The sequence below is a fragment of the Conger conger genome, chromosome 11 (assembly GCF_963514075.1).
Source record: "Conger conger chromosome 11, fConCon1.1, whole genome shotgun sequence".
Taxonomy (NCBI): domain Eukaryota; kingdom Metazoa; phylum Chordata; class Actinopteri; order Anguilliformes; family Congridae; genus Conger; species Conger conger.
Window position 1 is genome coordinate 44,016,510 of NC_083770.1, and position 24,515 is coordinate 44,041,024.

Here is a 24,515-nt window from a genome sequence, read left to right on the forward strand (position 1 = left end):
CACTTCCTAAGAACCCACATTCTAGTCAGACCATACCCATGTAAAGAATAAGTCTAATAAATACCAAAATACCTTAAACTGAGTGTACATCTAACTCCAATATGCCAGGTAAGATATTTCTAAGCCATGTACAGCTGTGATATTGAACCAGCGGCAAGCTGACATAATGTCATCATCTTGACCCAGCAAGTGTTCCTGAAAAAAACTTGTGGAGGCCGACCATTCCTAGGAAGATTCACGACTGTTCCAAGTGTTCTCTATTTGGAGATAATGCCTCTCGCTGTAGTTTGGTGGAGTCCCAGAGCCTTAGAAATAGCTTTGCAGTGTTCTAGTCAAAATCCTCCCGTGAACCCAATACAGATGCTGTTGCAGGACCTGAAATAGGCTAATAATGACCAAATCAGTCACCAGTTTTCTTCATTTTTCTTTCAGGCCCCAGAGGGTTGAATTAAATATTTGATCCCATAGAGATACAATAGTGAGTACAAAGTATAATTAATAAAAATGAGTGAGAGTTCACCTGGAGTGAAAAGTCACAAAACTTCACATATTACTCCCTATATGACTATATTTTCTCGTTTCTCTATAATTTCTCGTTCTGTGAAGCACTTTGTAAACCATCCTAAAAATGAATAATAATAATTTGTCGTTTAGCTGATGCTGTAATCCAAAGCAACGTACACTTGATTAGACTAAGCTGGGGACAACCTCCCCGGAGCAATGCGAGGGCCTTGTTCAAAGCTAAGGTGATGCCAGGTGGTTGCTAGGGTGTTGCTAAGGTGTTGCTATGGTCTTTCTATGTGGTTGTAAAGGTGTTACATTGTTTGCAATGTGGTTGTTAGGGTCTTGCTATGTGTTTGCTTAGGTGGTTGCTAGGGTGTTGCTTAGGTGGTTGCTCTGGTATTGCTAGAATGTTGATAGGGTGTTGCAAGGTGGTTGCCAGGGTGTTTCTAGTTATATTCTTCCATTTGATGTTTTTTATCTGTCTTCTTTTCTTCTTCTTCATCGTTCTTCCTCCTGTCTCCGCTCCGGTGCAGAGTGCGCGGAGGCTGCAGCACGAGCGGGACCTGGTGGTGTCCCTGGCCCACGAGAGCAGCACCCTGCAGGAGAGGATGGCTGAGGAGCAGGAGGCGCTCGGCCGCCTGGAGGGCGTGCTGGAGCTGGTGGAGCGCTTCAAGGCGGCCGAGTCCGGGGCCGTCGAGGACGACCAGGGGCCGCCGCCTCTCACCCTGCAGGAATGCGCCAACATCTTCGAGACGCTGCAGAACGACTATTACCAGGAGTACAAGTCCCTCGGTCTGGGCGATCTGGCTGTGGCGGTCGTGCACCCCCTCCTGCGCGAGCAGCTCCGGGGCTGGGACCCTCTGAAGGTCAGAGTCCCCTGAGACGCCCATCCTGCTTCACCTGGTTTACACTCACAAATATGCACACACAGATGCACACACACTCGCACACACACGCACACACACACACAGGCACACACACACAGGCACACACACATAGGCACACACACTCGCACACACACACGCACACACACAGGCACACACACACGCACACACACAGGCACACACATGCATACACACACACGCACACACACACAGGCACACCCACACGCACACACACACGTGCACACACACACACACAGGGACTGATTTACTGAGACCTATTAAAACCATTTAGTTTTGATTGGTCATGATACTTGTTTTCAATGCATCAAAGCATTGGTCATTGCTTGTGCTTTTAGTTTTGCTTATGCTAAAAGGTTTTGCCAGTGCTAAAGGTCTTTGTGAAATCAGGCCCACACGCATCAGCTCTCTAGTATCTGAAAAAATCTCAGGTTTTATCATCTAAAATGCCCACAAGACAAGTTTGAAAATTCCCCAACCCCTCCCTCTCTGTGTCAAATGGACAGTTGCTAAAGTGTAGCTGAAGTGGAGAGAATATAATAGTGAAGGAGAGGGATCGAGGAGCAAAAGGACCAGTAAATAACTAACTGACAAAGGTGTCGAAAGGCTTTTTGCTCGGTCTCAAAGAGGCAGATTATGTGGGCTCAGAGGTTTACATATAGCCACGTCATCTGATAATTATGCAAAACATATGTCATGTCACGTAGGAAATTGTTAAATTTGTTAAAGCAGTCTTCTTTACTTACTTACTTACAGGACAGTACATACAAACTGGAGGAGGTGGGGCAGTGGCGTGCCATTTTAGAATCTAGCCAGCTTCACAACAGCAACCCTGACAGTTCCCACATGGACCCATACCACAGGTACTGTCCCATACCACAGGTACTGACCTGTAGCACAGGTAATGACCCGTGCCACAGGTACTGTTGAGCCCAGCGGTTCCGAAACTCGGTCCTGGGGGCCCCCTCTGTATGCTGGGTTTCCTTCCAAACACAGTCGCAATCTCAGAATTTTAACAAGCAGTTAATTTGGCTTAATTAGGTGCTTAATGTTTAGAGGGGTTATGTAAACCACATTATGTCGGATATAGCTATGCATGCCACAAAGAATAAAAATCTCCAAGTTCACATTGTGCATATTGTGCTATATTGCAAACAACTGGGTAATGGGTCAGTAAGAAGATGAACTTTGGAGATGGATGTGCAGATGGGCTTTGCAATCAATTGATAGAACTGATGCTTCAAAAATCTTCATTTAATTTGCCATTTCATAGCTTAAAAGAGTGATTTGATTTGATGTTATTCTGGGTGTGCAGGCTGCTTTGGGAGGTCTGGATCCCGGTAATGAGGACCGCGGTCTCCCAGTGGCAGCCCAGGAACGTGGGCCCCATGGTGGACTGTGTGGAGAGCTGGGCCCCCCTGCTGCCTCTCTGGATCCTGGACAACCTGCAGGAGCAGCTCATCTTCCCCAGGCTGCAGAGAGAGGTGGCTAATGCGACCGTATGCTGTCGCGCCTGCAATGCTACCAGGACTGTGTGCTCTCACCCGTTCACTGCTACGTGACAGGCTGCGGCCACCCATAGCGCTGAGAGCAACACGACAACTCGGCGCTAACACTGATGCTACTGTTAGCCACTTGACACCTGTGCTTAAAATAAGTCAAATAAACAAATAAATCTGTCTCCTGCTCAGTGCAAACAGCCACTCTAACACACAGTCAAATTTCACATACTGTGGAATAGCTTGCCATAGACATGTAATGGAGGCAGAAACACTGGGGCTTTTCAAGACCTTTGATACTGTTTAGCTTTTAGGGTCACTAGGCTGTAGGTACACTTAGGGGTAGGCGAGCATTGGCCTCTTCTCGCCATTAGCTTATGTTATGTTATTATTACACTATGTACGGGCAAGAACATACTGTGCAGTGCTCCGTTTCCCCGGGTTAACCGTGTCATTTTGATCAGTTTCAACCGAACAATTGACACATGTCCCGCCCTCCTCTCAGGTGGAGAACTGGAACCCCCTGACGGACACGGTGCCCATCCACTCCTGGCTGCACCCCTGGCTGCCGCTGCTGCAGGCCCGGCTGGAGCCACTCTACCCCCCCATCCGCAGCAAGCTGGCCCACGCCCTGCAGCGCTGGCACCCCAGCGACGGCTCCGCCCGCCTCATCCTGCAGCCCTGGAAGGAGGTCTTCACCCCCGGGGCCTGGGAGGCCTTCATGGTCAAGAACATCGTGCCCAAGCTGGGTGAGCCTCCGTTCAGCAGTCGCTATGGTTACCAGAACCATTAACCGCTCCCTGTCATTGTTTTTTATAGTTCAGACCTCAGACCAGCCAGGGCGAGAGAGTTATGTGACAGTTGGATGCAGAAAAGAAAAGGGAGTGACCACCACGTAGGGGTGGCATCTCCAGAGGTTGTGGTGTCCAACCGATTCCTGCAGGAATTAGACCCTGTGAGTGAGAGGACTGATGAGCCTCAGGGCACCCAGGAAAAGGGAGTTGGTGATAGTGGGGGACTCGATTATTAGAGGTGTAGACCGCATAGTTTCTTTGGGTGGAAAGGAATCTAGCACAGAGTACTTTATGCAGTTCTGGGTACTGCACAACAAGAAAGATATTGAGGCGCTGGAAAAGGTTCAAAGAAGGGAAACCAGATTGATTCCGTGTATAAAAGATACAAATTATGTGGAAAGAGTTGATGCTTAATCTCTTTAAGTTTAGGAAAATGAGACTTAGGGGTGATTTGATTGAGGCTTTTAAATTGATTTAAGGGATTAACAAAGTGAACTACAGGTGATTCTTCAGGGAGAGTTCGGTTAGCAGAACGAGGGGGCATGAATGGAAATTGGCCAAGGATAAATTCCGCACAGACATTAGGAAGTATTTTTGTCACACAGAGAGTGGTCACTGTACGGAATAGCTTGCCAGGACATGTAGTGGAGGCAGAAACACATATTTAGCAATTAGGGAACTTTAGTAATCGGAAAATGCGAGCATTGCTGGACTGAATGGCCCGTTCTTGCCATTATGTTGTGTTGTGTAGTGTTAGTAGGGTCTTGGCTGAGCGTGGCTGTATTGCAGTTGACCCCAGAGGTCATGAGTGTTGACCTCTCCCTCTCGTCGCCTCTCCAGCTCTGTGTCTGGGAGAGCTGGTGGTTAACCCCCATCAGCAGCACATGGATCCTTTCCACTGGGTCATGGACTGGGAGGGAATGCTGTCTCTGTCCAGCCTGGTCGGGCTGCTGGACAAGAACTTCTTCCCCAAATGGCTGCAGGTGGGTGTGTGTGCGTGCGTGCGTGCGTGCGTGCGTGCGTGCGTGCGTGCGTGAGTGAGTGCGTGCGTGAGTGGGTGTGTGCGTGTGCGTGTGCGTGTGCGTGTGCGTGTGCGTGTGCCTGTGCCTGTGCCTGTGCCTGTGCCTGTTCCTATGCCTGTGCGTGTGGGTGTGTGCCTGTGCCTGTGCCTGTGCGTGTGTGTTGTGTGTGTTGTGTGTGTTGTGTGTGTTGTGTGTGTGTGTGTGTGTGTGTGTGTCAAGTGTATGTGAGTGAGTTTTGGAGTTTTAATGCTACTTCATTTTCAGGTTCTGTGCTCCTGGCTCAGTAACAGCCCAAACTATGAGGAGATCACCAAGTGGTACCTGGGCTGGAAGTCCATGTTCTCCGACACAGTGCTGGCCCACCCTCTGGTCAAGGAGAAGTTCAATGAGGCGTTGGATATCATGAATCGTGCAGTGTCTTCTGGCATTGGTCAGTATGTCTTGTATGCAAGAGCATCGGGTGGTTTTGCTCCATCCCTGTGTCTCACACACTCAAACTCATTCTCTCAAACAATAATTTGGGTTCAAGGTGCAATGTTCATGCATAGTCAGTATGGCGAGAATGGATGATGTAGACCATAAAGATGGGTTCTGAAATAACATATCCAGTGATACACATATATATTTCATAACCTATGTTGAAAATAAACTATAATGAATGTTCTTGGTGAATCTGTTTTCCTACAACGATTTTAAAAAGAAAATAACTTCTGTGGTCAGGTTCATATAAATGGGTCCAGCTTTTGAATTTGGAATGAAGTTCTGTCTGGAGATAGGGTCCTTTAACATAAAAACCATTCAAATTTTCAAGTCCACTCATGTAATGTCAGACCCTTGAGTCCATAGGAGGATAGTGAGGAGACAGTCATATGCAAGAAAGGAGTGCATTAATGAGTGGAGACATTACAACCGCAGTTATGGCGACGTTTTCCCAGGAATAGTCACCTCCCACAAACTAAGGACCTCCTGACTGGAACAATATCTCACACTCTTTCCGTCCACCTCACCAGGTGTGTACCTGCAGCCGGGTGCGAGGGAGAACATCGCCTACCTGACACACACGGAGCGCCGCAAGGACTTCCAGTACGAGGCCCTGCAGGAGCGCCGGGAGGCGGAGAGCGTGGCCCAGCGCGCCATCGGAGCTGCGGGCGTGCCCACCAACTTCAAGGACCTGATCCAGGCCAAGGCGGAGGAGAACAACATCGTCTTCATGCCCCTGGTGGCCAAGCGGCACGAGGGCAAGCAGCTGTATACCTTCAGCCGCATCGTGATCTACATCGACCGCGGGGTGGTGTTCGTGCAGGGGGAGAAGACCTGGGTGCCCACGTCGCTACAGAGCCTGATCGACATGGCCAAGTGACATCCACAGACCCCAAACTGCAGTGGACAAAAATAACACTTGTATTTTGTTACCCTATTTTTTTGTTGCCATAAAGGATAGGACCGTAAAAATGTAAAATGCGACCTCCTGGGAAATGTAGTTGAAGAGCTGTTCTTGGGTGCTGTGGTCAAAGTGTCCTGTTTGTTTTGCTGAGTGTATCGGCTTATTCGTGACTGAGAGCATACTCAAGATTATCATTTGTGGATAATGAATATTTAATTTCAACAATTTTATTTATAGTGTTCAAACTTTCTCTGAGTAGTTTACAGAAACACTTTTTATTATCGGTGACAGCATGCGGCAGCTGGGATGGGGAACTCTCAGTTGAGTAAATAACTAAAAGACTAGTAAACTTTTAGTCTAAATTCTGCTGGCAGGTTGACCTGATTAAGCCCGGTGGATTTCCTGATTTCCATCTATAATGCAGGAAGTTTCTGGAGAAGCAGTGGAAGAGAACAAATTGCTGGTTAAAGTTAATGTTTGGTTGTTTTTTTAATTGGAATACATGTTTGAATAAAATGATCTGCTTCTTTTGATATGCTTACATTTGTGATGTTTAAAATCTTCATTATGAAAAAGTGGTACAACACAAGCGGTATATTTTGGATATACAGTGCAGTCCGTACTTGGACAGTGGGAATATTTCTGAACACACCACATCAAACCTCTTAAGAGGACAGCAGGAAAAGACTTGATTCTAAAAAATAAGTCTAATAAATAGGCTCGGGTTGGATTCCTAACTTTTTTTGGTGTGAAGCCACACACCCTCCTGCGAAACTTTTGCAACCTGCCCGTCCAACTTTGTTTATTTTTAAGGGTGAATGTCCTATGTTCTGTATATCTTTGACGCACTCCAAAAGAACACCCACACACAAAACCAACCATTGACTGCAATCATGGTAAGCATTGTCAGATCTCTAGCATGGAATTAAACACAAAATGTTTTCATAATTTAATGAAAATTTATTCAATATCTACTTTCATGACATTTTAACTGCAAAATTACCGCAATACATTATTTAATTCATTTAGTTTTCTCTTGTTGCCTCAAACACAGGAAATGATTCATTTGGATAAGGCAGGCAAAATTCAGAATGATGCATGCATCACACTCGCAAAACAGCTGTGTTAATAGCCAACACTTACTTTTGTGTTCGTACTTTTGTGTTACTTTGAACACATTTTCTGTCAAAGTTACTACATTTGCGTTACAAATCTGCAATTTATGTGTTACAATTGGAGACAGTTTAACACAGACTGTGCTAAACCTAACTCAAAATGTGATGTCTGTAACTAGAGATGGAGGTGTGTTGTTTTGAGAGTGCAGGTTGTATTTGTTGTAATTTTAATATCATTTGAACAATTAGTTCATTAAAATGTATGTATATTAAAATGATTAGTAGATTTATTCATTTACTGAAGTTAATTTCTCACTGAAGTGGAGCACAATAATTATAAAATGTATTATATAATTATATACCGTGGGAAACTGGCTTGAAGAAAGAATTATATTTAATTGGCAGGAAGTCAATCTTTCGGTAATATTAATTTAATTATTTTCTTCAGTTAGGAAAAGGAATTAAAATATGACAACCACTCAGAAGATACATTTTTATGGCTTTCAAATTCAAGCTTGGTGTGTTAAGGAACTTATTTGAGGCTGTCTCTAATCTTATTTAAGAAAGCTTTGAGTCTGTATGTTTGGTGGCATTATGTCATATTTCCCTCTGCTGGTGATTCAGTCGGCACCGATACTTAAATCTGCTGGCCAGTTGTACTGCTAGTGTTCTTTTCTACTGGATATTAATGAAGTGGATTCATTAATAATGGTGGTCGTTACAAAGTACCAATATGCAGCTGCATGAATGCCACTAATGCCTGTCTGATTAAATAAAGGATGAATAAAACGTATGGCCTAACAAACTAATTGGCTGGAGACTTAAAGGTACAATAGGTAATTTTGGATTTCTAGCAGTCAAAAGAGGAATTGCAGCAACAAACACGCAGCAACATCACAACACTATGTATCCCTCCCCTTACGCCATTGGCTGTGGCAATTAGAACACATTTTCAACCAATGAGCTTGAATTATTGTACAGCAATGCTATTTTTTTGGTGTCAGTCCGTCAACTGCATATTCTGAAACCCGAAAGAACCGAAACTCCTGTAGGGACAATGAAAATAGGTTGGAGAATATGGAAGAGAATTCACACAAGGCATAAGACAGTGATTCACAGCCTGACCATTATTGGGTTATGTGTCTCTGGTTGACTCTTTCCTCCCCTCCTGCCTGTGCAGAAGTGTCTCGCTCTGGCTTTGCTCCTGTGTGCTCAGCTGTCTCTTCTCCATGGGGCCTGCTACTTCAAACCAATGAAGCCAGGTAACCCTCAATGCTATAAAGACAAAATTCTGATGAAGAATACCTGAGATTTTAAAACTTCAAAAAAGTGCACCAAAATTGAATGTAATATTGATGACAACACTCGGGACTCATCTGCTTGAATGTAGACGGCATAAGTGTTCAGCAATGGATTTTGACTCAGGACTTTCAATGATGTGTCCCAATGCTGTGTCTGTTCAGGTGCAACTGAGTGTGAGGACACTGTGGACCATACCAAGCATGCCATTGGCTCCACCTGGAGAAACTCCCGATGTGACACATGTAGCTGCACCGGGTGCTGCAATATGTACGTACAGTCTCAGACAGGCCTAGCAACCTCTTAATGCTGCTGCAGCGATTGCCATAGCTAGGGTGACCAGACGTCCCGTTTCTCAAACCTGTTAATACTACTGCAGCGATAGCCATAGCTAGGGTGACCAGACGTCCTGTTTCTCAAACCTGTTAGTACTACTGCAGCGATAGCCATAGCTAGGGTGACCAGACGTCCCGTTTCTCAAACCTGTTAATGCTGCTGCAGCGATAGCCATAGCTAGGGTGACCAGACGTCCTGTTATTCAACCTGTTAATACTGCTGCAGCTATAGCTAGGGTGACCAGACGCCCAGTTTTTCAACCTCTTAATACTACTGCAGCGATAGCCATAGCTAGGGTGACCAGACGTCCTGTTATTCAACCGGTTAATACTACTGCAGAGATAGACAGAGCTATGGTGACCAGATGTCCTGTTATTCCTGGGACAGCCCTGTATTTCAACCCTTTTTCAAGCATCTGACTTATTCTGAGAAAATATAGATTATCCAGTATTTTGTCATAGCCTGTTTTAACCCTTCGATGGATCGGCCGCTCAGTACCCGTTTAATGATTGGCGGGTCAAAAATGACCCGGACTATTTCAATGATATTGATTGATTGTATTGATTGATTATATTGTCATTGCAGGCCTAGACCCGTTTCTTTTCCAGATGACTGCATGATGGAGTTGGACAAGGCACAATGTAAATTCAGGGTGTTCAAGAAGAATGACCCCACACAGCTATGCCCCTTTGCCGGAGTTGGGAAGTGAAACTTGTTGTCAAGAAGTAGTAGTAGACTAGAAGTAGTCTAACTGCTACAATAAAGCTTTCCCTTATGTAATAAGTTTGATTTGCGTGTCTTCTGTGTTTGATATACATGCCTTGATGTTGATATGTTAAACATGTAAATCTGCCATTTGTATTTGATCCTAACTCCACAGCTATGGGTTTTCACACTTGTTTCCTATAAATATTTATTCAGGTAATATTCAAATATGCAACTGCACTAGAAGTAAATGTATTCTTGTCAGTCTTATTTTTCTGGTCTGAGATTTTAAAACATAAGCATGCATCCTTGTCTTTTTGTTGATACAGCACCACCTACTGGCATCAGTCTAAAAAATGGGCAACTGAAATATGCAAAACCCAACACAGGAGTACTTTATTTTGCGACCCAAAGGACATTTGGCAGTCCTCTGTCCACATTTCACCAAAAAGGCAATTTGCCTCAACGTGATTGCCTTCTTTCAGGTCCTGAATATAAGATCATGAAGCAGACCAGCCATTTTTGCAAAACATACTACATATATTACCTAACCTGAAGTACCTAACATACTACCTGTAATAACTACAGAAAAAACTACAAAAAAAAGCCACACATCCACCTGCAAAACATTTGCAACTTGAACTGGAAATAAATGCTTCTCGGAATCTATTAGCATTGGCACAACAACAAGCCCACACTGGGCAAAGGTGTATTTGTTGGCTCTAACAGCATCCATCGCATCTTTGGCCAGTAGCTGGCTGCAGGTACTCAGTCCAAAGATTTCTTATCCACCCAATCACCGGCCTGATGCTGCAGATGTTTCCTCCATTTAGTGGTGGATTTTGCATCTGAATGCGATTCCAAATAAACATGCACTGACTGGTGGTATTAGCTGAGGATATTCACCCTGATAAAACCTGACATACTGGATTTGGAAAGTTCACTTCCTAAGAACCCACATTCTAGTCAGACCATACCCATGTAAAGAATAAGTCTAATAAATACCAAAATACCTTAAACTGAGTGTACATCTAACTCCAATATGCCAGGTAAGATATTTCAAAGCCATGTACAGCTGTGATATTGAACCAGCGGCAAGCTGACATAATGTCATCATCTTGACCCAGCAAGTGTTCCTGAAAAAAACTTGTGGAGGCCGACCATTCCTAGGAAGATTCACGACTGTTCCAAGTGTTCTCTATTTGGAGATAATGCCTCTCGCTGTAGTTTGGTGGAGTCCCAGAGCCTTAGAAATAGCTTTGCAGTGTTCTAGTCGAAATCCTCCCGTGAACCCAATACAGATGCTGTTGCAGGACCTGAAATAGGCTAATAATGACCAAATCAGTCACCAGTTTTCTTCATTTTTCTTTCAGGCCCCAGAGGGTTGAATTAAATATTTGATCCCATAGAGATACAATAGTGAGTACAAAGTATAATTAATAATAATGAGTGAGAGTTCACCTGGAGTGAAAAGTCACAAAACTGCACATATTACTCCCTATATGACTATATTTTCTCGTTTCTCTATAATTTCTCGTTCTGTGAAGCACTTTGTAAACCATCCTAAAAATGAATAATAATAATTTGTCGTTTAGCTGATGCTGTAATCCAAAGCAACGTACACTTGATTAGACTAAGCTGGGGACAACCTCCCCGGAGCAATGCGAGGGCCTTGTTCAAAGCTAAGGTGATGCCAGGTGGTTGCTAGGGTGTTGCTAGGGTGTTGCTAAGGTGTTGCTATGGTCTTTCTATGTGGTTGTAAAGGTATTACATTGTTTGCAATGTGGTTGTTAGGGTCTTGCTATGTGTTTGCTTAGGTGGTTGCTAGGGTGTTGCTTAGGTGGTTGCTCTGGTATTGCTAGAATGTTGATAGGGTGTTGCAAGGTGGTTGCCAGGGTGTTTCTAGTTATATTCTTCCATTTGATGTTTTTTATCTGTCTTCTTTTCTTCTTCTTCATCGTTCTTCCTCCTGTCTCCGCTCCGGTCCAGAGTGCGCGGAGGCTGCAGCACGAGCGGGACCTGGTGGTGTCCCTGGCCCACGAGAGCAGCACCCTGCAGGAGAGGATGGCTAAGGAGCAGGAGGCGCTCGGCCGCCTGGAGGGCGTGCTGGAGCTGGTGGAGCGCTTCGAGGCGGCCGAGTCCGGGGCCGTCGAGGACGACCAGGGGCCGCCGCCTCTCACCCTGCAGGAATGCGCCAACATCTTCGAGACGCTGCAGAACGACTATTACCAGGAGTACAAGTCCCTCGGTCTGGGCGATCTGGCTGTGGCGGTCGTGCACCCCCTCCTGCGCGAGCAGCTCCGGGGCTGGGACCCTCTGAAGGTCAGAGTCCCCTGAGACGCCCATCCTGCTTCACCTGGTTTACACTCACAAATATGCACACACAGATGCACACACACTCGCCCACACACGCACACACACACACACAGATGCACACACACACAGGCACACACACTCGCACACACACACGCACACACACAGGCACACACACACGCGCACACACACGCATACACACACACACAGGCACACTCACACACACACAGGCACACACACACACACACAGGCACACACACACACACAGGCGCACACACGCACACACACACGTGCACACACACACACACAGGGACTGATTTACTGAGACCTATTAAAACCATTTAGATACTTGTTTTCAATGCATCAAAGCATTGGTCATTGCTTGTGCTTTTAGTTTTGCTTATGCTAAAAGGTTTTGCCAGTGCTAAAGGTATTTGTGAAATCAGGCCCACACGCATCAGCTCTCTAGTATCTGAAAAAATCTCAGGTTTTATCATCTAAAATGCCCACAAGACAAGTTTGAAAATTCCCCAACCCCTCCCTCTCTGTGTCAAATGGACAGTTGCTAAAGTGTAGCTGAAGTGGAGAGAATATAATAGTGAAGGAGAGGGATCGAGGAGCAAAATGACCAGTAAATAACTAACTGACAAAGGTCAAAGGACAAAGCAAAAGCTTTTTGCTCGGTCTCAAAGAGGCAGATTATGTGGGCTCAGAGGTTTACATATAGCCACGTCATCTGATAATTATGCAAAACATATCTCATGTCACGTAGGAAATTGTTAAATTTGTTAAAGCAGTCTTCTTTACTTACTTACTTCCAGGACAGTACATACAAACTGGAGGAGGTGGGGCAGTGGCGTGCCATTTTAGAATCTAGCCAGCTTCACAACAGCAACCCTGACAGTTCCCACATGGACCCATACCACAGGTACTGACCCATACCACAGGTACTGTCCCATACCACAGGTACTGACCTGTAGCACAGGTAATGACCCGTGCTACAGGTGCTGTTGAGCCCAGCGGTTCCGAAACTCGGTCCTGGGGGCCCCCTCTGTGTGCTGGGTTTCCTTCTAAACACAGTCGCAATCTCAGAATTTTAACAAGCAGTTAATTTGGCTTAATTAGGTGCTTAATGTTTAGAGGGGTTATGTAAACCACATTATGTCGGATATAGCTATGCATGCCACAAAGAATAAAAATCTCCAAGTTCACATTGTGCGTATTGTGCTATATTGCAAACAACTGGGTAATGGGTAGGTAAGAAGATGAACTTTGGAGATGGATGTGCAGATGGGCTTTGCAATCAATTGATAGAACTGATGCTTCAAAAATCTTCATTTAATTTGCCATTTCATAGCTTAAAAGAGTGATTTGATTTGATGTTATTCTGGGTGTGCAGGCTGCTTTGGGAGGTCTGGATCCCGGTAATGAGGACCGCGGTCTCTCAGTGGCAGCCCAGGAACGTGGGCCCCATGGTGGACTGTGTGGAGAGCTGGGCCCCCCTGCTGCCTCTCTGGATCCTGGACAACCTGCAGGAGCAGCTCATCTTCCCCAGGCTGCAGAGAGAGGTGGCTAATGCGACCGTATGCTGTCGCGCTTGCAATGCTACCAGGACTGTGTGCTCTCACCCGTTCACTGCTACGTGACAGGCTGCGACCGCCCATAGCGCTGAGAGCAACACGACAACCCGGCGCTAACACTGATGCTACTGTTAGCCGCTTCACACCTGTGCTTAAAATAAGTCAAATAAACAAATAAATCTGTCTCCTGCTCAGTGCAAACAGCCACTCTAACACACAGTCAAATTTCACATACTGTGGAATAGCTTGCCATAGACATGTAATGGAGGCAGAAACACTGGGGCTTTTCAAGACCTTTGATACTGTTTAGCTTTTAGGGTCACTAGGCTGTAGGTACACTTAGGGGTAGGCGAGCATTGGCCTCTTCTCGTCATTAGCTTATGTTATGTTATTATAACACTATGTACGGGCAAGAACATACTGTGCAGTGCTCCGTTTCCCCGGGTTAACCGTGTCATTTTCATCAGTTTCAACCGAACAATTGACACATGTCCCGCCCTCCTCGCAGGTGGAGAACTGGAACCCCCTGACGGACACGGTGCCCATCCACTCCTGGCTGCACCCCTGGCTGCCGCTGCTGCAGGCCCGGCTGGAGCCACTCTACCCCCCCATCCGCAGCAAGCTGGCCCACGCCCTGCAGCGCTGGCACCCCAGCGACGGCTCCGCCCGCCTCATCCTGCAGCCCTGGAAGGAGGTCTTCACCCCCGGGGCCTGGGAGGCCTTCATGGTCAAGAACATCGTGCCCAAGCTGGGTGAGCCTCCGTTCAGCAGTCGCTATGGTTACCAGAACCATTAACCGCTCCCTGTCATTGTTTTTTATAGTTCAGACCTCAGACCAGCCAGGGCGAGAGAGTTATGTGACAGTTGGATGCAGAAAAGAAAAGGGAGTGACCACCACGTAGGGGTGCTTAATGCTTAATCTCTTTAAGTTTAGGAAAATGAGACTTAGGGGTGATTTGATTGAGGCTTTTAAATTGATTTAAGGGATTTACAAAGTGAACTACAGGTGATTCTTCAGGGTGAGTTCGGTTAGCAGAACGAGGGGGCATGAATGGAAATTGGCCAAGGATAAATTCCGCACAGACATTAGGAAGTATTTTTGTCACACAGAGAGTGGTCACTGTACGGAATAGCTTGCCAGGACATGTAGTGGAGGCAGAAACACATATTTAGCAATTAGGGAACTTTAGTAATCGGAAAATGCGAGCATTGCTGGACTGAATGGCCCGTTCTTGCTATTATGTTGTGTTGTGTAGTGTTAGTAGGGTCTTGGCTGAGCGTGGCTGTATTGCAGTTGACCCCAGAGGTCATGAGTGTTGACCTCTCCCTCTCGTCGCCTCTCCAGCTCTGTGTCTGGGAGAGCTGGTGGTTAACCCCCATCAGCAGCACATGGATCCTTTCCACTGGGTCATGGACTGGGAGGGAATGCTGTCTCTGTCCAGCCTGGTCGGGCTGCTGGACAAGAACTTCTTCCCCAAATGGCTGCAGGTGGGTGTGTGGGTGTGTGTGCGTGTGTGCGTGTGTGCGTGTGTGCGTGTGTGTGTGCGTGTGTGCGTGCGTGCGTGAGTGCGTGCGTGAGTGCGTGTGTGAGTGGGTCTGTGCCTGTGCCTGTGCCTGTGCCTGTGCGTGTGCGTGTGCCTGTGCGTGTGGGTGCGTGTGCCTGTGCCTGTGCGTGTGTGTTGTGTGTGTTGTGTGTGTTGTGTGTGTGTGTGTGTCAAGTGTATGTGAGTGAGTTTTGGAGTTTTAATGCTACTTCATTTTCAGGTTCTGTGCTCCTGGCTCAGTAACAGCCCAAACTATGAGGAGATCACCAAGTGGTACCTGGGCTGGAAGTCCATGTTCTCCGACACAGTGCTGGCCCACCCTCTGGTCAAGGAGAAGTTCAACGAGGCGTTGGATATCATGAATCGTGCAGTGTCCTCTGGCATCGGTCAGTATGTCTTGTATGCAAGAGCATCGGGTGGTTTTGCTCCATCCCTGTGTCTCACACACTCAAACTCATTCTCTCAAACAATAATTTGGGTTCAAGGTGCAATGTTCATGCATAGTCAGTATGGGGAGAATGGATGATGTAGACCATAAAGATGGGTTCTGAAATAACATATCCAGTGATACACATATAGATTTCATAACCTATGTTGAAAATAAACTATAATGAATGTTCTTGGTGAATCTGTTTTCCTACAACGATTTTAAAAAGAAAATAACTTCTGTGGTCAGGTTCATATAAATGGGTCCAGCTTTTGAATTTGGAATGAAGTTCTGTCTGGAGATAGGGTCCTTTAACATAAAAACCATTCAAATTTTCAGTCCAGTGGCATAGTATTATATGTGTGTTATTAAAAAAAGAAAATTAAATCCAGACGATTGACAGCAATATTACATTACATTTACATTAATGGAATTTTCAGACGCTCTTATCCAGAGCGACGTACAACAAAGCAATAACACAAGGTAATCCATTGCCATGTTAAAATTGGATTTCTGAATAACAAGGCTAGAATGAGCCCTATAATTTAAGCTCTTGAAATCTCTCCTGCACTGACATGATTTATTTGCACTGCTCCACTCATGTAATGTCAGACCCTTGAGTCCATAGGAGGATAGTGAGGAGACAGTCATATGCAAGAAAGGAGTGCATTAATGAGTGGAGACATTACAACCGCAGTTATGGCGACGTTTTCCCAGGAATAGTCACCTCCCACAAACTAAGGACCTCCTGACTGGAACAATATCTCACACTCTTTCCGTCCACCTCACCAGGTGTGTACCTGCAGCCGGGCGCGAGGGAGAACATCGCCTACCTGACACACACGGAGCGCCGCAAGGACTTCCAGTACGAGGCCCTGCAGGAGCGCCGGGAGGCGGAGAGCGTGGCCCAGCGCGCCATCGGAGCTGCGGGCGTGCCCACCAACTTCAAGGACCTGATCCAGGCCAAGGCCGAGGAGAACAACATCGTCTTCATGCCCCTGGTGGCCAAGCGGCACGAGGGCAAGCAACTGTATACCTTCGGCCGCATCGTGATCTACATCGACCGCGGGGTGGTGTTCGTGCAGGGGGAGAAGACCTGGGTGCCCACGTCGCTACAGAGCCTGATCGACATGGCCAAGTGACATCCACAGACCCCAAACTGCAGTGGACAAAAATAACACTTGTATTTTGTTACCCTATTTTTTTGTTGCCATAAAGGATAGGACCGTAAAAATGTCAAATGCGACCTCCTGGGAAATGTAGTTGAAGAGCTGTTCTTGGGTGCTGTGGTCAAAGTGTCCTGTTTGTTTTGCTGAGTGTATCGGCTTATTCGTGACTGAGAGCATACTCCCTCCACCCAACAGAAATACTCCACCATCTTAGAGCTGTTCCATGTTCAGTTTGGCCTGATCGCATCTACCAAACGGATGACAAATAGATTCAAGATTATCATTTGTGGATAATGAATATTTCATTTCAACAATTTTATTTATAGTGTTCAAACTTTTTCTGAGTAGTTTACAGAAACACTTTTTATTATCGGTGACAGCATGCGGCAGCTGGGATGGGGAACTCTCAGTTGAGTAAATAACTAAAAGGCTAGTAAACTTTTAGTCTAAATTCTGCTGGCAGGTTGGCCTGATTAAGCCCGGTGGATTTCCTGATTCTATTCTATTCTATTGATCTATAATGCAGAACGTTTCTGGAGAAGCAGTGGAAGAGAACAAATTGCTGGTTAAAGTTAATGTTTGGTTGTTTTTTGAATTCGAATACATGTTTGAATAAAATGATCTGCTTGTTTTGATATGCTTACATTTGTGATGTTTAAAATCTTCATTATGAAAAAGTGATACAACACAAGCGGTATATTTTGGATATACAGTGCAGTCCGTACTTGGACAGTGGGAATATTTCCTAACACACCACATCAAACCTCTTAAGAGGACAGCAGCAAAAGACTTGATTCTAAAAACTAAGTCTAATAAATAGGCTCGGGTTGGATTCCTAACTGTTTTGGGGTGAAGCCACACCCCCTCCTGCAAAACTTTTGCAACCTGCCCGTCCAACTTTGTTTATTTTTAAGGGTGAATGTCCTATGTTCTGTATATCTTTGACGCCTTCCAAAAGAACACCCACACACAAAACAAACCATTGACTGCAATCATGGTAAGCATTGCCAGATCTCTAGCATGGAATTAAACATAAAATGTTTCCATAATTTAATGAAAATGTATTCAATATCTACTTTCATGACATTTTAACTGCAAAATTACCGCAATACATTATTTAATTCATTTTGTTTTCTCTTGTTGCCTCAAACACAGGAAATGATTCATTTGGAAAAGGCAGGCAAAATTCAGGATGATGCATGCTTCACACTCGCAAAACAGCTGTGTTAATAGCCAACACTTACTTTTGTGTTCGTACTTTTGTGTTACTTTGAACACATTTTCTGTCAAAGTTACTACATTTGCGTTACAAATCTGCAATTTATGTGTTACAATTGGAGACAGTTTAACACAGACTGTGCTAAACCTAACTCAAAATGTGATGTCTGTAACTAGAACATGGAGGTGTGTTGTTTTGAGAGTGCAGATTGTATTTGTTGTAATTTTAATATCATTTGAACAATTAGTTCATTAAAATGTATATATATTAAAATGATTAGTAGATTTATTCATTTACTGAAGTTAATTTCTCACTGAAGTGGAGCACAATAATTATAAAATGTATTATATAATTATATACCGTGGGAAACTGGCTTGAAGAAAGAATTATATTTAATTGGCAGGAAGTCAATCTTTCGGTAATATTAATTTAATTATTTTCTTCAGTTAGGAAAAGGAATTAAAATATGACAACCACTCAGAAGATACATTTTTATGGCTTTCAAATTCAAGCTTGGTGTGTTAAGGAACTTATTTGAGGCTGTCTCTAATCTTATTTAAGAAAGCTTTGAGTCTGTATGTTTGGTGGCATTATGTCATATTTCCCTCTGCTGGTGATTCAGTCGGCACCGATACTTAAATCTGCTGGCCAGTTGTACTGCTAGTGTTCTTTTCTACTGGATATTAATGAAGTGGATTCATTAATAATGGTGGTCGTTACAAAGTACCAATATGCAGCTGCATGAATGCCACTAATGCCTGTCTGATTAAATAAAGGATGAATAAAACGTATGGCCTAACAAACTAATTGGCTAGAGACTTAAAGGTACAATAGGTAATTTTGGATTTCTAGCAGTCAAAAGAGGAATTGCAGCAACAAACACGCAGCAACATCACAACACTATGTATCCCTCCCCTTACGCCATTGGCTGTGGCAATTAGAACACATTTTCAACCAATGAGCTTGAATTATTGTACAGCAATGCTATTTTTTTGGTGTCAGTCCGTCAACTGCATATTCTGAAACCCGAAAGAACCGAAACTCCTGTAGGGAAAATGAAAATAGGTTGGAGAATATGGAAGAGAATTCACACAAGGCATAAGACAGTGATTCACAGCCTGACCATTATTGGGTTATGTGTCTCTGGTTGACTCTTTCCTCCCCTCCTGCCTGTGCAGAAGTGTCTCGCTCTGGCTTTGCTCCTGTGCGCTCAGCTGTCTCTTCTCCATGGGGCCTGCTACGTAAAACTAATGATGCCAGGTAACCCTCAATGCTATAAAGACAACATTCTGATGAAGAATACCTGAGATTTTAAAACTTCAAAAAAGTGCACCAAAATTGAATGTAATATTGATGACAACACTCGGGACTTGAATGTAGATGGCATAAGTGTTCAGCAATGGATTTTGACCCAGGACTTTCAATGATGTGTCCCAATGCTGTGTCTGTTCAGGTGCAACTGAGTGTGAGGACACTGTGGACCATACCAAGCATGCCATTGGCTCCACCTGGAGAAACTCCCGATGTGAGAGATGTGACTGCACCGAGTGCTGCGATTTGTACGTACAGTCTCAGACAGGCCTAGCAACCTCTTAATGCTGCTGCAGCGATTGCCAGAGCTAGCATGACCAGACATCCCATTTCTCAAACCTGTTAATACTACTGCAGCGATAGCCATAGCTAGGGTGACCAGACGTCCTGTTATTCAACCTGTTAATACTACTGCAGCGATAGCCATAGCTAGGGTGACCAGACGTCCCGTTTCTCAAACCTGTTATTACTACTGCAGCAATAGCCATAGCTAGGGTGACCAGACGTCCTGTTATTCAACCTGTTAATACTGCTGCAGCTATAGCTAGGGTGACCAGACGCCCAGTTTTTCAACCTCTTAATACTACTGCAGCGATAGCCATAGCTAGGGTGACCAGACGTCCTGTTATTCAACCTGTTAATACTGCTGCAGCTATAGCTAGGGTGACCAGACGCCCAGTTTTTCAACCTCTTAATACTACTGCAGCGATTGCCAGAGCTAGGGTGACCAGACGTCCCGTTTCTCAAACCTGTTATTACTACTGCAGCGATAGCCATAGCTAGGGTGACCAGACGCCCAGTTTTTCAACCTCTTAATACTACTGCAGCGATAGCCATAGCTTGGGTGACCAGACATCCTGTTATTCAACCTGTTAATACTGCTGCAGCGATAGCTAGGGTGACCAGACGCCCAGTTTTTCAACCTCTTAATACTACTGCAGCGATAGCCATAGCTAGGGTGACCAGACGTCCTGGTATTCAACCTGTTAATACTGCTGCAGCTATAGCTAGGGTGACCAGACGCCCAGTTTTTCAACCTCTTAATACTACTGCAGCGATTGCCAGAGCTAGGGTGACCAGACGTCCCGTTTCTCAAACCTGTTATTACTACTGCAGCGATAGCCATAGCTAGGGTGACCAGACGTCCTGTTATTCAACCTGTTAATACTACTGCAGCGATAGCCATAGCTAGGGTGACCAGACGTCCTGTTATTCAACCTGTTAATACTACTGCAACGATAGCTAGGGTGACCAGACGCCCAGTTTTTCAACCTCTTAATACTACTGCAGCGATAGCCATAGCTTGGGTGACCAGACATCCTGTTATTCAACCTGTTAATACTGCTGCAGCGATAGCTAGGGTGACCAGACGCCCAGTTTTTCAACCTCTTAATACTACTGCAGCGATAGCCATAGCTTGGGTGACCAGACGTCCTGTTATTCAACCTGTTAATACTGCTGCAGCGATAGCTAGGGTGACCAGACGCCCAGTTTTTCAACCTCTTAATACTACTGCAGCGATAGCCATAGCTAGGGTGACCAGACGTCCTGTTATTCAACCGGTTAATACTACTGCAGCGATAGACAGAGCTATGGTGACCAGATGTCCTGTTATTCAACCTCTTAATCCTGCTGCTGTGATAGCTAGGGTGTCCTGTTATTTCAACCTCTTAATACTACTGCAGCGATTGCCAGAGCTAGGGTGACCAGACGTCCCGTTTCTCAAACCTGTTATTACTACTGCAGCGATAGCCATAGCTAGGGTGACCAGACGTCCTGTTATTCAACCTGTTAATACTACTGCAACGATAGCTAGGGTGACCAGACGCCCAGTTTTTCAACCTCTTAATACTACTGCAGCGATAGCCATAGCTAGGGTGACCAGACGTCCTGGTATTCAACCTGTTAATACTGCTGCAGCTATAGCTAGGGTGACCAGACGCCCAGTTTTTCAACCTCTTAATACTACTGCAGCGATAGACAGAGCTATGGTGACCAGATGTCCTGTTATTCAACCTCTTAATCCTGCTGCTGTGATAGCTAGGGTGACCAGACGTCCTGTTATTCAACCTCTTAATCCTGCTGCAGCTATAGCTAGGGTGACCAGACGCCCAGTTTTTCAACCTCTTAATACTACTGCAGAGATAGACAGAGCTATGGTGACCAGATGTCCTGTTATTCCTGGGACAGCCCTGTATTTCAACCCTTTTTCAAGCATCTGACTTATTCTGAGAAAATATAGATTATCCAGTATTTTGTCAGAGCCTGTTTTAACCCTTCGATGGATCGGCCGCTCAGTACCCATTTAATGATTGGCGGGTCAGAAATGACCCGGACTATTTAAATGATATTGATTGATTGTATTGATTGGTTATATTGTCATTGCAGGCCTAGACCCGTTTCTTTTCCAGATGACTGCATGATGGAGTTGGACAAGGGACAATGTGAATACAGGGTGTTCAAGAAGAATGACCCCACACAGCTATGCCCAGTTTTTGCCGGAGTTGGGAAGTGAAACTTGTTGTCAAGAAGTAGTAGTAGACTAGAAGTAGTCTAACTGCTACAATAAAGCTTTCCCTTATGTAATAAGTTTGATTTGCGTGTCTTCTGTGTTTGATATACATGCCTTGATGTTGATATGTTAAACATGTAAATCTGCCATTTGTATTTGATCCTAACTCCACAGCTATGGGTTTTCACACTTGTTTCCAATAAATATTTATTCAGGTAATATTCAAATATGCAACTGCACTAGACGTAAATGTATTCTTGTCAGTCTTATTTTTCTGGTCTGAGACCTTAAAACATAAGCATGCATCCTTGTCTTTTTGTTGATACAGCACCACCTACTGGCATCAGTCTAAAAAATGGGCAACTGAAATATGCAAAACCCGACACAGGAGTACTTGTCAACACTTTATTTTGCGACCCAAAGGACATTTGGCAGTCCTCTGTCCACATTTCACCAAAAAGGCAATTTGCCTCAACGTGATTGCTTTCTTTCAGGTCCTGAATATAAGATCATGAAGCAGACCAGCCATTTTTGCAAAACATGCTACATATATTACCTAACCTGAAGTACCTGACATACTACCTGTAATAACTACAGAATCCCCCCCCCCCCCAAAAAAAAAAAAGCCACACATCCACCTGCAAAACATTTGCAACTTGAACTGGAAATAAATGCTTATCGGAATCTATTAGCATTGGCACAACAACAAGCCCACACTGGGCAAAGGTGTATTTGTTGGCTCTAACAGCATCCATCGCATCTTTGGCCAGTAGCTGGCTGCAGGCACTCAGTCCAAAGATTTCTTATCCACCCAATCACCGGCCTGATGCTGCAGATGTTTCCTCCATTTAGTGGTGGATTTTGCATCTGAATGCGATTCCAAATAAACATGCACTGACTGGTGGCATTAGCTGAGGATATTCACCCCGATAAAACCTGACATACTGGATTTGGAAGGTTCACTTCCTAAGAACCCACCTTCTAGTCAGACCATACCCATGTAAAGAATAAGTCTAATAAATACCAAAATACCTTAAACTGAGTGTACATCTAACTCCAAATATGCCAGGTAAGATATTTCTAAGCCATGTACAGCTGTGATATTGAACCAGCTGCAAGCTGACAAAATGTCATCATCTTGACCCAGCAAGTGTTCCTGAAAAAAACTTGTGGAGGCCGACCATTCCTAGGAAGATTCACGACTGTTCCAAGTGTTCTCTATTTGGAGATAATGCCTCTCGCTGTAGTTTGGTGGAGTCCCAGAGCCTTAGAAATAGCTTTGCAGTGTTCTAGTCAAAATCCTCCCGTGAACCCAATACAGATGCTGTTGCAGGACCTGAAATAGGCTAATAATGACGTCACCAGTTTTCTTCATTTTTCTTTCAGGCCCCAGAGGGTTGAATTAAATATTTGATCCCATAGAGATACAATAGTGAGTACAAAGTATAATTAATAATAATGAGTGAGAGTTCACCTGGAGTGAAAAGTCACAAAACTGCACATATTACTCCCTATATGACTATATGAATCATGATTACATAAAATAGTTTTAATAAAGTAGTATATGAAATGTTTTTTGTTTTTTTTGTTGAAATTGTGCAGTAGTAACAAATGTAATGAAGTAGATGTTTTCATTGGGCTAACCATTAAGGGGATAAAGGTTGCCATTGATTGGGGTGGTTTGCAATTCCGCCCCTTCCAGCTTTGTTTATCTCCAGGGGTGAATGTCCTGTTAATGTCCTGTCTATCTTCAGCATATTCCTGAAAACAGTCACACAGAAAACAACCAGACCTGCAATCATGGTAAGTGCCTTCAGATCAATTAACTTTATTTTTTTCCATTACTTTATTTAAAAAAAAAATTCTAATTAAAGCGGAACAAGTACATTTATTGTGGGGAAATGACTTGATGGAGCAATATTAAGCAACAAATAGAATAACATAATAAAACAACAAAGGAATATGTCGATTATATCCGTTTAACTGTGTGCTACAATGATGAAAAAGACGTGAAATATTAGGAGATCACCACCCAGGTCTAAATAGTAACTTTGCCGAAGAAATTGATCTAATGCATTTCCTTTGAGCTACGGCTACGCCGTGGTATGCTTACTTCGATAAGCGAAGCATGAAAGAGGCCCACTGGTGTTGAAGGAAAAACAAGTCACTCTGCTGTTTAATAAATAGCCTACAATGACGAGGTCGTTTTTAATTCTTCCACTTTCAGCTCACATACAAAGAAAAGCAATAGCGTACATCCAGTAGGACTGTTGCATTTCACTATCCATGTTTCTGACAGAACAGGCAATGAAATGCAATGCAATATGCGTTTTGTTTTTAAATATGGTGTGATCAATCCACATCATAATCTAACAGCAAACGCAAATCACTATAGCCTATGTGTCTCTGAAGCGATTGCATTTAATTAAGTCACTGAAAACCTTCCATAACAGACCATGAACATTTAGCAACATATAAAACATAATTTTAACGATGCTTTCAGGATTTTTTGACGCTTTTATTTTGCATTCCTCATGCTAGTCGTGTGTGCGTCATTACATTTCAATACGTGGTGGGAATATAGCACCCGATTCCACCAATGGAAAACTATGGAAACTATTCAGTGGCATATGATCAAATGACCACGTCAACTGGACGGATGAATTAACAAAATGACATATGCGATTTGATTAAACTGGGGTTTATTTCTGATAAAAAACAGTCGGCCGTTAGCATTCATCACCACCACGTTTGTCATTTATCGTTTCATTCGTCATTCCTCGCGACAGCGTACAAAACGTAAATCAGATCCATGTTTCGGTTATTGATCTGCTTCCCATTGCAGGCAGAAAACTCAGTTCTGGGAAAAGCGAAGGGTTT

The 24,515-nt window shown here is 44.4% G+C and overlaps 3 protein-coding genes across 3 annotated transcripts; all 3 read left to right on the forward strand.

Annotated features, from left to right (window-relative positions):
* Window positions 1-793: 793 nt before the first annotated feature.
* Window positions 794-6,270, forward strand: LOC133140892 (tuftelin-interacting protein 11-like). Its single transcript, XM_061261174.1, has 7 exons — window positions 794-1,370; window positions 2,163-2,269; window positions 2,722-2,890; window positions 3,411-3,654; window positions 4,540-4,682; window positions 4,986-5,151; window positions 5,732-6,270. The coding sequence occupies exons 1-7, from the start codon at window positions 852-854 to the stop codon at window positions 6,079-6,081; spliced, it is 1,698 nt and encodes a 565-aa protein (XP_061117158.1). The 5' UTR covers window positions 794-851; the 3' UTR covers window positions 6,082-6,270.
* A 638-nt stretch (window positions 6,271-6,908) lies between these two features.
* On the forward strand, window positions 6,909-9,638 carry LOC133139901 (beta-microseminoprotein A1-like). Its single transcript, XM_061259373.1, has 4 exons — window positions 6,909-7,001; window positions 8,401-8,482; window positions 8,684-8,789; window positions 9,441-9,638. Exons 1-4 carry the CDS (start codon window positions 6,924-6,926, stop codon window positions 9,562-9,564), a joined length of 390 nt encoding a protein of 129 aa, XP_061115357.1. The 5' UTR covers window positions 6,909-6,923; the 3' UTR covers window positions 9,565-9,638.
* A 989-nt stretch (window positions 9,639-10,627) lies between these two features.
* LOC133139900 (tuftelin-interacting protein 11-like) lies at window positions 10,628-21,712 on the forward strand. The gene is made up of 10 exons (XM_061259372.1): window positions 10,628-11,882; window positions 12,695-12,801; window positions 13,273-13,441; window positions 13,962-14,205; window positions 14,799-14,941; window positions 15,218-15,383; window positions 16,217-17,590; window positions 18,991-19,072; window positions 19,266-19,371; window positions 21,512-21,712. Exons 1-7 carry the CDS (start codon window positions 11,364-11,366, stop codon window positions 16,564-16,566), a joined length of 1,698 nt encoding a protein of 565 aa, XP_061115356.1. The 5' UTR covers window positions 10,628-11,363; the 3' UTR covers window positions 16,567-17,590; window positions 18,991-19,072; window positions 19,266-19,371; window positions 21,512-21,712.
* Window positions 21,713-24,515: the final 2,803 nt, after the last annotated feature.

Excerpts from the sequence above, each read along its gene's own strand:
- LOC133140892 (XM_061261174.1), top strand. The coding sequence starts at position 852 with ATGTGTTTGCTTAGGTGGTTGCTAGGGTGTTGCTTAGGTGGTTGCTCT. Across the intron at positions 2,891-3,410 it reads TCCCCAGGCTGCAGAGAGAG|GTGGAGAACTGGAACCCCCT; the intron begins GTGGCTAATGCG and ends CCCTCCTCTCAG. Across the intron at positions 3,655-4,539 it reads GAACATCGTGCCCAAGCTGG|CTCTGTGTCTGGGAGAGCTG; the intron begins GTGAGCCTCCGT and ends TCGCCTCTCCAG.
- LOC133139900 (XM_061259372.1), top strand. The coding sequence starts at position 11,364 with ATGTGTTTGCTTAGGTGGTTGCTAGGGTGTTGCTTAGGTGGTTGCTCT. Across the intron at positions 14,942-15,217 it reads TCTTCCCCAAATGGCTGCAG|GTTCTGTGCTCCTGGCTCAG; the intron begins GTGGGTGTGTGG and ends CTTCATTTTCAG. Across the intron at positions 15,384-16,216 it reads TGCAGTGTCCTCTGGCATCG|GTGTGTACCTGCAGCCGGGC; the intron begins GTCAGTATGTCT and ends CCACCTCACCAG.
- LOC133139901 (XM_061259373.1), top strand. The coding sequence starts at position 6,924 with ATGTCCTATGTTCTGTATATCTTTGACGCACTCCAAAAGAACACCCAC. Across the intron at positions 7,002-8,400 it reads AACCATTGACTGCAATCATG|AAGTGTCTCGCTCTGGCTTT; the intron begins GTAAGCATTGTC and ends CTGCCTGTGCAG. Across the intron at positions 8,483-8,683 it reads CTTCAAACCAATGAAGCCAG|GTGCAACTGAGTGTGAGGAC; the intron begins GTAACCCTCAAT and ends GTGTCTGTTCAG.